This window comes from Mustelus asterias, chromosome 28, assembly GCF_964213995.1.
Source record: "Mustelus asterias chromosome 28, sMusAst1.hap1.1, whole genome shotgun sequence".
Classification (NCBI taxonomy): domain Eukaryota; kingdom Metazoa; phylum Chordata; class Chondrichthyes; order Carcharhiniformes; family Triakidae; genus Mustelus; species Mustelus asterias.
Window position 1 is genome coordinate 2434431 of NC_135828.1, and position 13666 is coordinate 2448096.

At 41.8% G+C, this 13666-nt stretch overlaps 1 protein-coding gene across 1 annotated transcript in view; it reads right to left on the reverse strand.

Annotated features, from left to right (window-relative positions):
• The window catches only part of LOC144480179 (serine-rich coiled-coil domain-containing protein 2-like), a 612858-nt gene that overhangs the window by 556883 nt on the left and 42309 nt on the right, over nucleotides 1–13666 (reverse strand). The window contains exon 2 of the mRNA XM_078199331.1: nucleotides 2779–4264. Coding sequence (XP_078055457.1) covers nucleotides 2779–4231 — 1453 coding nt within the window. The 5' untranslated portion in view covers nucleotides 4232–4264. The remainder of the gene's footprint in view (nucleotides 1–2778; nucleotides 4265–13666) is intronic.

Here is a 13666-nt window from a genome sequence, read left to right on the forward strand (position 1 = left end):
TGGGAAGATGGAATAGCCAGCATTGCGCAACATATTCACTGGTTATAATGGTATCATAAAAGGTTCAAGGTTTTTAAACTGGTCTCTGTTTTGTTTGTTAATCCCAGCTGGATCAGCAATCAAGGTGTTAGTCTGTTCAAGTATATTAATAGCATGTGGGGACCTCAGAAAGTTAGCAATTATATCACTTACACTAAAGACCAACGGTGATTTTCCTCGCAGAGAAACGGATTATCATGGGGATGGATGAATGAAGAGAAATGGAAACTTCAGATAAAGGTAGTGACTGAAAGGTTGAGAAAGTTGACGAAGGAATTAGACCCAGAGGGATGGCACACAGAAATGATCATCAAAAATCAATCATACTCTGCCACTAGCTTCAGGGAAACAGAAATTAAGCTGCGGATTGGAAAACTGCTATCGTAACAGCATTAATTTAAAAGGGGAGTTTGTGGCTTGCTCGTTGAACACCTATTGTGGGTAAATTGTCAATGAAACGCAGGCACAATAAGCACTTCCTTCTTTTGGCTTTTTAAATGCTGTAAAATCTCCCAAGATGCTTCGCTGGAGCATCCAACAAAATTAAGACACAGCCACATATGGAGATATTAGAGTCGATGAGCAAAAGCTTGATTAAATAGTTAGACTTTAAGGAGCTTAAGGGAGAAAAGAGAGATGGAGAGGTTTAGAGAGAGAATTAAAGGAAGGGATTATGGGAGGAAGCTCATCCCAGCAAATTCACTGGAGTTCTTTTATGGAACGACCTTATCAGTAGTGAAAATTCTGTGCCTTTTACATATTCGGATTTTACTGAATATGTTACCAAGTAGTAAGGCATGGAACAAGTTCCTGAGACAGTCTGAGAATTGACTAAACCAGTAAAAGCAAAATGTGGTTTCTTAATAAAGCTGTATCACAATGACAAGGGTCACTGAGAGGCTGCCATAGGGATCAATGCTGAGCTACTGATGCCCCAAATGGGTAAAAGGTATTTCCATCTTGGAACAAAAACAAATCACAGATCGCGAGATCACACAATGTCAAGGCTGAGGCTCAAACATTGGGAAAAAAGCAAACTACACGTAAAGGAACTGAACTATGTTGGAAACATGGATTGACAAGCAAAGAAATGCATACAAGGAAAAATGAATGTGAACAAGATAGGGGAACAGATAAAAGAAACAAACGGTAGGAAACAAAAGTGATACCTCGCATACCACATCTGAGTCATGAAGCAAGGTTGAAGGAATTGGAAGAGAAGCTTCAGGGAGTTGCCATTCAATCTTAAGTGAATAAACTGAGGTTGTGATTGAGAGCAAATGGCAGTGGTAATATGGCACAATGAGGGATGATGGTGCAAACATTCAAAGGAATTAAGTTCATGGACGGTGTGGTGATGACTATGCAAATGACTTTGCACATTACGCATTCACCTGGAATCCTGTTTACCCAAATCACATGAGAATGCAGTTATACAGTCACCTGCAAACTGGCTTCAAACCAAAACCATTACTGGTTTTGGCACTTACCTGCTCTAACACACATCAAACACTGGAAATCTATTCCACAGTGAAAGAGATACTACCTAAAGTTGCATTTACAACTGCAATGTCACCCCCCCACCCCCTCCACAGTCTAACACCCAATTTAGTTTCACAAATTGAGCATGCACTAAGCACTAACAGTAACCCAAGTGTAAAAGTGCTCAGCTCTATGGAACACCCATTGGTGGAACACAAGAGATTAATTATTAGTACCAGTTCCTTAGTGACACGGTGGGTGGTCATTGTTAAATTCAATTTGTCTTAGCAGAGTTAAAGTCGAACTCTTTCAAAAATCTAATTTATATAGAAAAACGAACACCATTATCGAATTCTACTTGTTAAAAATATTTGTTTCCAGCAGTAAATGGTGTTTGGACTCTGAAAGAAGTACTTCTGAGCAGTTACTGAGCCTAACTGTGGATAAAAGCTGAATAAATGTCTGCAAATACACTCACTAACACAAAATGCCTTGGTGATTGCATGATTACAATTGTGCATGCTAATTCAACTACCTCACCAAGACTCAGTAACTCCACGACTATTGATCGAATGAGGCCATTGGCCCTATTGTTTGAACAAAACTGTTGACAAAAGCGCAAAGGAAAGTAGTGTTAGGTACAACATCCATTTTCTAAATCTCTTCCAATTAGTTTGAACAGGTCTGGGTTAACAGTATAAAGTCTATCTATAGACTGGTCTTATGTGCCAGTTGATGCTGATCATAGAATCCCCACAGTGCAGAAAGAGGCCCATCGAGTCTGCACCGACAACAATCCCAGTTAGGCCCTATCCCCGTAACCCCACATATTTTACCCACTAATCCCTCTAACCTGTGCATCCCAGGGCACTAAGGGGCAATTTAGCATGGCCAGTCAACCTAACCTGCGCATCTTTGGACCGTGGGAGGAAACTGGAGCACCCGGAGGAAACCCACGCAGACACGGGGAGAACATGCAAACTCCACACAGACAGTGACCCGAGCCAGGAATCGAACCCAGGTCACTGGAGCTGAGAGGCAGCAGTGCTAACCACCGTGCCGCCCATGTATTGTCTTAACTTCTAACAAGCATTGTGCTCATTTGATAATTGCACCAAATGAAGAATCATACTTTCCTTTGAAATATCAACCAAAACATTAGGGCAATTCATTAAATGCCCACTAAAATGTTAAATACTGCTTTATCTAAATGGCAATACATCATATCAATGCATTTAATATTGAAAACTTACGCACCAGACAAGCCAGTTTCTATCCAATCTGTATCCGTATATGCAGCAATTAGAGGTTCATCTATCCCAGCTGAAGACATGGCCTCGTTAGGATTATAAAGATCATCAGGAATTTCTGCTGAGATGGAATTGTCACTATCCAAAATTTCAATGGACTCAGTACCTGAATGAGTTAAATGTTCACTTTTATCATTTATATCAGAGTTGGAATCAATTGAAGTGGTCAATAGCTCTGGGATATCAATATCATTTTCAGAAGTAGATTCAAGTTTTTCAGTAATTCCAGGTACAGCGTTTTCATCTACAGTGCTAACATTCAAGGTACTTTCAGCAGTGTTTTCAGTATTTACATTTTCATTATTGAAGCCATTTTCATCAATCATTGGGGTCCCAGGGTTTTGTTTCATGGTTACAGACACTGAATGAACATTACTTCCTGTTCCCGAAGAAGTCAACCTACCACTCTTCATCAACAAAGATTGTGTCATCTTGGAGGAAGCAGCAGCATAAAATGGAATGGTGGGGCAACTAGGGGGGAGCAGTGATTTCTTGAAGGCAGATGATGGTGCTTTTAGGCATGGTTTACTAGAAGTACGCTTACAGAGTAATTCACTTGTGCTTGAGCTATTGGTGTCCTTTTTGTTGCCATAACAAAGAACATTTGATTTCAAGGGAAGACCCGTTTTCATTTGCTGTCTCAGACAAGATCTATCTGCAGCCTTTGAAAAGGATAAAGATCTCGGTATTATATCAGTACCGTAAGAGTTATTTTGTACGGAATATGAAAAACTCTGTGACCTTACAATGTTCTCATCTGATGAGTTCTTCAGACTCTCCATAGATTGGCTGAGACTATCTTTTGAACTGCTCGATCCAGAGAAAGTCCCATCTTGTTCAGACATTTTTACAGCTGTTGTTTTGTGAAAATGGCCAATTGACTGGGACCTTGCGATTTGTGAAGAAGTGAGTGGCTTTCCCAGCGTTTTACCACGACTTCCTTTTGTGGAATAATTTAACCCAGCCCCAAAGATTTTACTTCCTTCTTCATGAGGTACAATCTGCAGCTGTTTTTGATGCCTGGATGCTGCTGTAGATTTACTCCTCAACCCCAAGTCCATTTGATCTTTGACAAGAGGAGCCTTCGAATAAGAACTTCTGTCAATTTTAGCAAGTTCCTCATTTGTAAACGCACGAGGGTAGGAACTGGCTGGGTCTTTCGCACCTTGCCCACCTGGTTTAGTTTTAACAGACTTTTTCCAATTAAAAGAAAAGGCACCCACACAACCTGTCCCATTCTGCTTGCCACCAGCTTTTGAACTGCTGGAAGCACTGACACTGCGGACACAGGCTCCATTCGATACAACTTGGGGAAGAGTCTCACTGAGCTTAGTGCTTCCACCACCAAACTTGGGCAATCTCGAAATAGAGGCAGATTTTCCCTGTATTTTTCCTTCCATTAGCTAGTAGACACTTCAGGTTCCTAATGCAATCTATAAGAGGAAAGAAAAAACAATTACAAATTTACATCAGACACATCACCTTCCACTCCCGACAGAAACTTAAACCGATGGAAACTATTCTAAGAAAGAATAAGGATATTCATCAATTATTCCATGAAACACTATCATTTTGTCTCTTATGTGTGTCAAAAGCAAATGTCAAGAGCATAAAAGTCAATATTATAAAAACTTACTTGCACATTTATTTAAATATACACTCAAATATGAAGAGCTTGGAATTATTTCAGCATGACAGCCTGCCTCCCTATTCCCAGTTATTTAACTCTTGGATTTGTGTTTCAGAACTAGAAGTAGGAAAGCTGCCTAACGTAATGCTGTATGAACAATATAATTAAGCAGTGATGTGTAAGCACGTGCATTGCTCCCAAAAAACTGGAGTAAGCCAGTTAACAGAAGGAAAAATTACAAAATCGGCCTTGAATTGACTACACAAGCTACGGCTTATTAATGAGAATCATGTTATTTGTGCCAACGTCAAAATGTTTAAGGATCGTTTTGAAGAAGAAACCCAGTATAAAAACATTGTTTGAGTGTAAGTACAGCACTTGTTGGGTTTGTGTTCTTGCAAAACTATATAGTCAGTAATATTTCACTACAATGAGATTTTGTCAGTACGTGTGAAACCAGTTTTCTTTAAAATCTATCAAACTCGCTGATTCACTGCTGTCTTTCCACATGAGCAACGGATACCATGGAATGTTCCAACCATCATAATTCAACAACATTTCAGTCTTATTGTGTCAGATATTAGGTACATACCATGGAACCTCACAGGCCCCACAACTGAAAACCAGTTGTTTCATTTATAGTATATTTCTCAAGCTGTGGAGACCACTAAATCATGGTGTTGAATTTAGGATTTATCCAAGGATAACTCGCACCAAGAAGAACCCTTTCCAAACTACTAGACTCAAAACAAAATAAACAAGATATCAGGAAAATATATCTGTGAACCAAACTGAGGTAACTGGTCCTTCATGACACTAAGATTGGTGGCATAGTGGACAGTGAAGAAGGTTATCTCCAATTGCAACGGAATATTGATCAATTGGGCCAGTGGGCTGACAAATGGCAGATGAAGTTTAATTTAGACAAATGCAAAGTAATGCATTTTGGTAGATTGAACCAGGGCAGGACTTACTCAGTTAATGGTAGGGCACTGGGGAGAGTTAGAGAACAAAGAGATCTAGGAGTACATGTTCATAGCTCCTTGAAAGTGGAGTCACAGGTGGACAGAGTGGTGAAGGTGGCATTCGGCATGCTTGGTTTCATCGCTCAGAACATTGAATACAGGAGTTGGGACGTCTTGTTGAAGTTGTACAAGACATTGGTAAGGCCACACTTGGAATACTGTGTGCAATTCTGGTCACCTATTATAGAAAGGATATTATTAAACTAGAAAGAGTGCAGAAAAGATTTACTAGGATGCTACCAGGACTTGATGGATTGAGTTATAAGGAGGCTGGATAGACTGGGACTTTTTTCTCTGGAGCGTAGGAGGCTGAGGGGTGATATTATAGAGATCTATAAAATAATGAGGGGCACAGATCAGCTAGAAAGTCAATATCCTTTCCCAAAGGTAGGGGAGTCTAAAACTAGACGGCATAGGTTTAAGGTGAGAGGGGAGAGATACAAAAGTGTCCAGAGGGGCAATTCTTTCCACACAGAGGGTGGAGTGTGTCTGGAACAAGCTGCCAGAGGTAGTAGTAGAGGCGGGTACAATTTTGTCTTTTAAAAAGCATTTAGATAGTTACATAGGTATGATGGGTATGGAGGGATATGGGCCAAATGCGGGCAATTGGGATTAGCTTAGGGGTTTAAAAAAAAAGGGCGGCATGGACAAATTGGGCCGAAGGGCCTGTTTCCATGCTGTAAACCTCTATGACTCTATTTACAGGCCACATTTGCCCCTTTTCACATTGCAAAGCAGATTATAACAAACAATCTTCATTTTCATTCTCCCTTCAAGTAATATAACTTCCTTATAAAATTAAGGAGGGCTGTCCAAGTCTTTATGCAGACTGAACTGGTGCCAGGAAGTAAAGAAATCATCTGTGAGGGTGGTGGTCGTCTTACAGTGTGATCCTTTTTGTGGCGGAGGGACTTGCTGAACCATCTCTGAGGGGATTAAGAGTTAACCACATATCTCAGGAGTTACACATTGGCCAGAGCAGATGGTGTGGTACATTCCTTGTGTCAAAGGGCTTCAGAATATTTTACTACTGTTAAGAGCTCCGCTGGTGTTACCTGCCAGAGTGTCTCAAAAATCCGAAGGATAACTTGAAACACTGATTTTAGTGGCGTATTTTTGTTTGGAATGATGTGAGAAACCATGTACAACCCAGTGAGGAACCAATCCAATCATTGTACAAACAGTAAATAGTGTATTTATTGAAGTGAAAGGAAAACACACAAGAAAGCTAAAATATATTATAACACTGAAGTACATTAACTGAACACACCATTTTATCTGAAATTACTTCTTGTCCCCAAAATATATCCATGTTCCCTGAACTCACTGAGACACCCCTATTCATGCTGGCGTAAATCAGGTAACATAGAAACATCGAAAATAGGAGCAGGAGCAGACCACTCGGCCCTTCGAGCCTTCTTCACCATTCATTGTGATCATGACTGATCATCCAGTTCAATAGCCTGATCCCACCTTCTCCCCATACTCTTAGATTCCCTTTGCCATAAGTGTGATATCTAATTCCTTCTTAAAACATAATGTTTTGGCCTCAACTGCTTTCAGTGGTATCAAATTCCTCAGGCTTACCTCTCTGGGTGAAGAAATTTCTCCTCCTCTCTATCCTAAAAGGTTTATCCCATGTCCTTAGACTATGGCCCCTGGTTCTGAACACCCCCACCATCAGGAACATAGAATCATAGAAACCCTACAGTACAGAAAGAGGCCATTTGGCCCATCGAGTCTGCACCGACCACAGGCCCTACCCCCATATCCCTACATATTTACCCACTAATCCCTCTAACCTACGCATCTCAGGATTCTAAGGGGCAATTTTTAGCATGGCCAATCAACCTAACCCGCACATCTTTGGACTGTGGGAGGAAAGCGGAGCACCCGGAAGAAACCTACGCAGACACGAGGAGAATGTGCAAACTCCACACGGTCAGTGACCCAAGTCGGGAATCGAACCCAGGTCCCTGGAGCTGTGAAGCAGCAGTGCTAACCACTGTGTTACCATGCTGCCCTATTTCACATCCTTCCTGCATCTACCCAGTCTTGCCCCGTTAGAATTTTATAGGTTTCTGACTGTAAACTTGACTCAGTCTTTCCTCATACCTCAGTCCTGCAATCCCAGGTAAATAAGGCTTTGATGGTTTGGGCATGTGGACAGGATAGAAGATGGTTGCATCCCCACAGATACACTATACAGGGAGCCTGCTAATGCCAAGAGACCAGCAGAGTGTCCAAAACTCCAATACAAGGATCCTGTCAAAAGAGACAGGAAAGCCCTCAACATCAGTCACGAGAAGTGGGGAAACTCCAGCTAATGATCAATGTATTTGGAAACACCAACCGTAAGCAGGAATTCGCCACCATGACAACACGTGGTTTCAGAAGTGCCAAAGCAGATGCCAGCCCTGCAAACTAGAGGCCAGCACAGATCACCCGCACCATCTGAAAGGGATAATGCAAGTGTCACTTGTGGCAGACTTTGCCTTTCCAATAGTTCTACCGTCAAAAGAAGTGGAGCAGATTTCTCATCTGACCTGTCCTGGGTTTTGAGACTGCATTCCCATCACCTCTTGCAGATGGACGGATATCCGGTTGTTGTTGAAGGACATTGGTGATCTGAATGGGTTGTGCCTGTACCAGCCCTCTAATAAATAAGTACTTGGTTCTATCTCCCTGGCTTACCCCAAGATAAGTTTTCTTCTCCATATATTTCTCTGCTTCTGTTTTGATATGGATCAGAACCAATCAGACAACAGCATTGTTACTGGCTCCAGAGCTTACACATAATTTACTTCTTGGGAAATAAATCTCATGTAGGAAATCACAGATTTGTCCAAACCATTTGCTCCAAAGTTATCTTAATTCTATGGTGAAGGCTCTGTCCACTTTCCTTTTGGAAAGGAAAAGACAGTTACGTTGTGCTATCATGAATGATGACCACTTATCAAACCAGTTGCTTTGTACTGGACAGAGAAAGCAGGGAAGTTACTGTTCCTGCACTTTACAAATCAGCTGGTACTGAATAGTGCACAAGGCCAGCAAACAACAGCAAGAGTATCAAACTCTATAATGAAACGCTGAGTATTATTTCCATCAAATACAGTGACAATCTGTAAGCTTTGGCTTCCTTTACAATGGTGAAAGGCAACAGTAGTTACGGTACTAGACTAGTAATCCAGAGGCTGAGACTAATGATGCAGAGATACAAATTCAAATCCTACCACAGCAGCTGGGGCATTCAAATTCAGTTAATTAAATATATCTGGAATACAAAGCTACTATAAATAATGGTAGTCATGGAACTGCTGAATTGTCATAAAAATCCATCTGGTTCACTAATGACCCTTGGGAAAGAAATTCCCGCTACCACTTTCTCAAAGGCAATTAGGGATGGGCAATAAGCATGGGCCCTGCCAGTAACGCCCACATCACAAGTGAATTATTAAAAAATCTCCAAATGATTAGATCATCCTAAATCTGGGTAAAAATACAATCAGTCCTCACCAGATTAATACAGCTGATTAACAAATAGCCTGTCTATCAATCTAAAAATTCAGCCAGTTTATATTTAATTAATTCAATCCCAATTATCTTTCATGCTACATATCATTTAACGACCACTGCAAGAAGCTGTCATTAGCACATCAGAAAAATAAATGTCTTCATGGACGAGACTGACAGAAAAAACTGCCGCCCCCTCCTACAAGATAAAAACAAGTGATTCACTAGCACTGACCCAGTTAGAAATTCTTGTAATTGAAATGTGCATGCACTAAGCCTTCCCCGTCTGATGTCAGCGTGTTGTTGGAGACTTTCCAAGCAACCCAACCCCTGATGCAAAGCACTTTGGCGCAATGGTTTTTAGCCTTAACTTGTAGGAGCAAGGTAACCTACAACACAACGCCCTACATTTTAACCCATTGCATGATAGATATTTTTCCAAAGCAGAAGTTTAACGGTAAATGCTTGCAGTAGATGCTGCATTATGATGGAGATCTCATTAATGATTTAAAATGGAAATTATGAAACAATCACAAGCACAGTGGAGGTTAACTACAACCATCACTAGCAGCTGCACAACAGTGGGCATGGCTGTTGTATCGCTAACTTACAAAATATGGTGGTTAATAAGGGTCAAAGTGACAGCTCCTTCAGAAAGCTGGCATAGGCAGGACGGGTTGAAGGGCCTCTTTCTGTGATGCAAAGTTATAAGGTTCTTTTGAACCTTATCCGTGCTAGATGTGGGCATATCACCTGATCAGCCAAACAGGACAACAGAAAAATGTGCGTGCTGAAAGATGCCAGGTGTCACTGTAAAGTTGAAGACTGTCACTGCATTTAAAAGTCTAAACTTCATAAAAATTAGTGGTGGACTTTGAATGAAGCTGAATATTTATAGTTAAACACTGGTGAAATGCTAAAAAGATGATTGTGACAGGAACTGCAGTTCTGCCATAAGCACTTTTACTCTAATGGCATCTCAGAGGCATCATCCTGTTCCACTACCTCCCCAGAAAGAGTTTTTTATTCATTCACATGACATAGGCATCACTGGCAAGTTCAGTCTTTATTGCCCATTTCTATTTGTTCTCAAAAAGGTGGTGGTGTGCATGAAGAAAAATTTAATTTCTGGCTATGTGAGTGGAAGGTACTGGTACAAGTCAAGACGGTTGCTATAAAAATAAATGGTGGAGCAGGCTCGAAGGGCCGAATGGCTTACTCCTGCTTCTAGGTTCCTTATTTATTGTATGGCTCCTACAACAACACATCTACTTACAAAATCTAATCATAATGTAATCATGCAAATTTAATTTGGATTTGAGTAACCCACACCATCATCAAATCAACACATTGTACAACATGAAACCTAAGAAGCAACTGTATAATACACCAGGTCACCAGTACATTAAAAACGTGGGGCATATCCCACAGCATTGAAGCAACACACGTGCGCATAGACATCCCCTTAAAAATCCTGGTCCCTAATTTTATTTTCTGACCACCAAACCCTTCCAGACATTGCTGACCTGTACAGGCTTACATCCATCAAAAATCGTGGTCTTTGCAAATAGTACTTGCATTACCTCCATGGAACTCGCACTGTCATTAGACCTTACCTCCCAGGATAAGCTTTTGGCAATACTAAAGAAAACAGCACGTCTTCATTCACCTTGCAATGTTTGTGAAATAGAGCCCACAAATTCCCATGACTGAGGTAGATTAACCTGCGCAATGGAAATGGTATAAATACGCAGAAATTGTCTTTTAGCACAAAAAGTGACCTTTGAACTAGAACAAAGTAAAAAGGACATGAGAAGACTTTGGCGGATAGGGTTAAAGAGAATCCTAAGGCGTTCTATAGGTATGTCAAGAACAGAAGGTTGGTTAGGGCAAGTTTAGGGCCAGTTATAGATGGCAGAGGGAAGTTATGTGTGGAACCGGAGGAGATTGGTGAAGCATTGAACCAATATTTCTCTTCGGTGTTCACGCAAGGGGACATGAATATAGCTGAGGAGGACACTGGGTTGCAAGGGAGTAGAATAGACAGTATTACAGTTGATAAGGAGGATGTGCAGGATATTCTGGAGGGTCTGAAAATAGATAAATCCCCTGGTCCGGATGGGATTTATCCAAGGATTCTCTGGGAGGCAAGAGAAGTGATTGCAGAGCCTCTGGCTCTGATCTTCAGGTCGTCGTTGGCCTCTGGTATAGTACCAGAAGATTGGAGGTTAGCGAATGTTGTCCCATTGTTTAAGAAGGGGAACAGAGACTTCCCCGGGAATTATAGACCGGTGAGTCTCACTTCTGTTGTCGGCAAGATGTTGAAAAAATTATAAGGGATAGGATTTATAGTTATTTGGAGAGTAATGAATTGATAGGTGATAGTCAGCATGGTTTTGTGGCAGGTAGGTCGTGCCTTACTAACCTTATTGAGTTTTTTGAGAAAGTGACCAAGGAGGTGGATGGGGGCAAGGCAGTGGACGTGGTATATATGGATTTTAGTAAGGCGTTTGATAAGGTTCACCATGGTAGGCTTCTGCAGAAAATGCAGATGTATGGGATTGGGGGTGATCTAGGAAATTGGATCAGGAATTGGCTAGCGGATAGGAAACAGAGGGTGGTGGTTGATAGTAAATATTCATCATGGAGTGCGGTTACAAGTGGTGTACCTCAGGGATCTGTTTTGGGGCCACTGCTGTTTGTAATATTTATTAATGATCTGGATGAGGGTATAGTTGGGTGGATTAGCAAATTTGCTGATGACACCAAAGTCGGTGGTGTGGTAGACAGTGAGGAAGGGTGTCGTAGTTTGCAGGAAGACTTAGACAGGTTGCAAAGTTGGGCCGAGAGGTGGCGGATGGAGTTTAATGCGGAGAAGTGTGAGGTAATTCACTTTGGTAGGAATAACAGATGTGTTGAGTATAGGGCTAACGGGAGGACTTTGAATAGTGTGGAGGAGCAGAGGGATCTAGGTGTATGTGTGCATAGATCCCTGAAAGTTGGGAATCAAGTAGATAAGGTTGTTAAGAAGGCATATGGTGTCTTGGCGTTTATTGGTAGGGGGATTGAATTTAGGAGTCGTAGCGTTATGTTGCAACTGTACACAACTCTGGTGCGGCCGCACTTGGAGTACTGTGTGCAGTTCTGGTCCCCACATTACAGGAAGGATGTGGAGGCTTTGGAGAGGGTGCAGAGGAGGTTTACCAGGATGTTGCCTGGTATGGAGGGGAGATCCTATGAGGAGAGGCTGAGGGATTTGGGATTGTTTTCGCTGGAAAGGCGGCGGCTAAGAGGGGATCTTATTGAAACATATAAGATGATTAGAGGTTTAGATAGGGTGGATAGTGATAGCCTTTTTCCTCTGATGGAGAAATCCAGCACGAGGGGGCATGGCTTTAAATTGAGGGGGGGTAGTTATAGAACCGATGTCAGGGGTAGGTTCTTTACCCAGAGGGTGGTGAGGGATTGGAATGCCCTGCCAGCATCAGTAGTAAATGCGCCTAGTTTGGGGGCGTTTAAGAGATCCGTAGATAGGTTCATGGACGAAAAGAAATTGGTTTAGGTTGGAGGGTCACAGTTTTTTTTTTTAACTGGTCGGTGCAACATCGTGGGCCGAAGGGCCTGTTCTGCGCTGTAATGTTCTATGTTCTATGTTCTAGGACATGAGAAGATTAATTGCAATGAGCTGAGCTTTTATGGGAAATTTCAATAGCAATGTTAGAAACCAAGACGCACTTCCAGTTCCATTGTGTTTTTGTTAAAAGATAGATAAATCTTGACTAACATATTTTCATCGAGTGTAATATAGACCCTGAATAAACTCCTTTATTATTCTGAATGGCCTCAATATTTTTGAAAAAGTAACAAATCCGAACAGCAGCCACAGGATTCAAACCTCAAATCAATGTTTTCCCGAATGCAACTGTTGGAATTGCCCAATCTCAGAACATAAGAAATAGGAGTAAGCCATTTGGTTCCTCAAGCCTGCTCCCTCCATTAAATGACATCTGATGATTGCCTTAACTCCACCTTCCTGTCACCCCCGCCACCCCACCCAGTTTACCCTTAACATCCTTGGATACTAAAACAAAAATCTATCTAATGGAGCGTTGAATATATTCAATGACCCACAGGAGACCCCTTATTTTAAACTGTGCCCCCTAGTTCCAAACTCCCCAACAAGAGAAAATCATAGAATCCCTACAGTGCAGAAGGAGCCATTCAACCCATTGAGTCTGCGCCAACTCTCTCTGACAGAGTATCTACCCAGGCTCTCTCCCAGTAACTTGTACATTTCCCATGGCTAATCCCCCAAACCTGTACATCTTGGGACACTAATGGGCAATTTAGCATGGCCACCTAACCTGAACATCTTTGGACTGTGGGAGGAAACCGGAGCACCCAGAGGAAACCCAGGCAGACATGGGAAGAATGTGCAAACTCCACACAGTGACCCAAGGTCGGAATCGAACCAGGGTCCCTGGCACTGTGAGACAGCAGTGCTAACCGTTGTGCCACCGAAAATATCCTCTCATTTTGTCAAGCCCGCTCAGGAATCTTAAATATTGCAATAAGAACAACATTTATTCTGAACTCCAATGAATCCATGCCCAACCTGCTCAACATTTCCTCATAAGATAACCCCTTCACCACAGGAATCAGCCGAG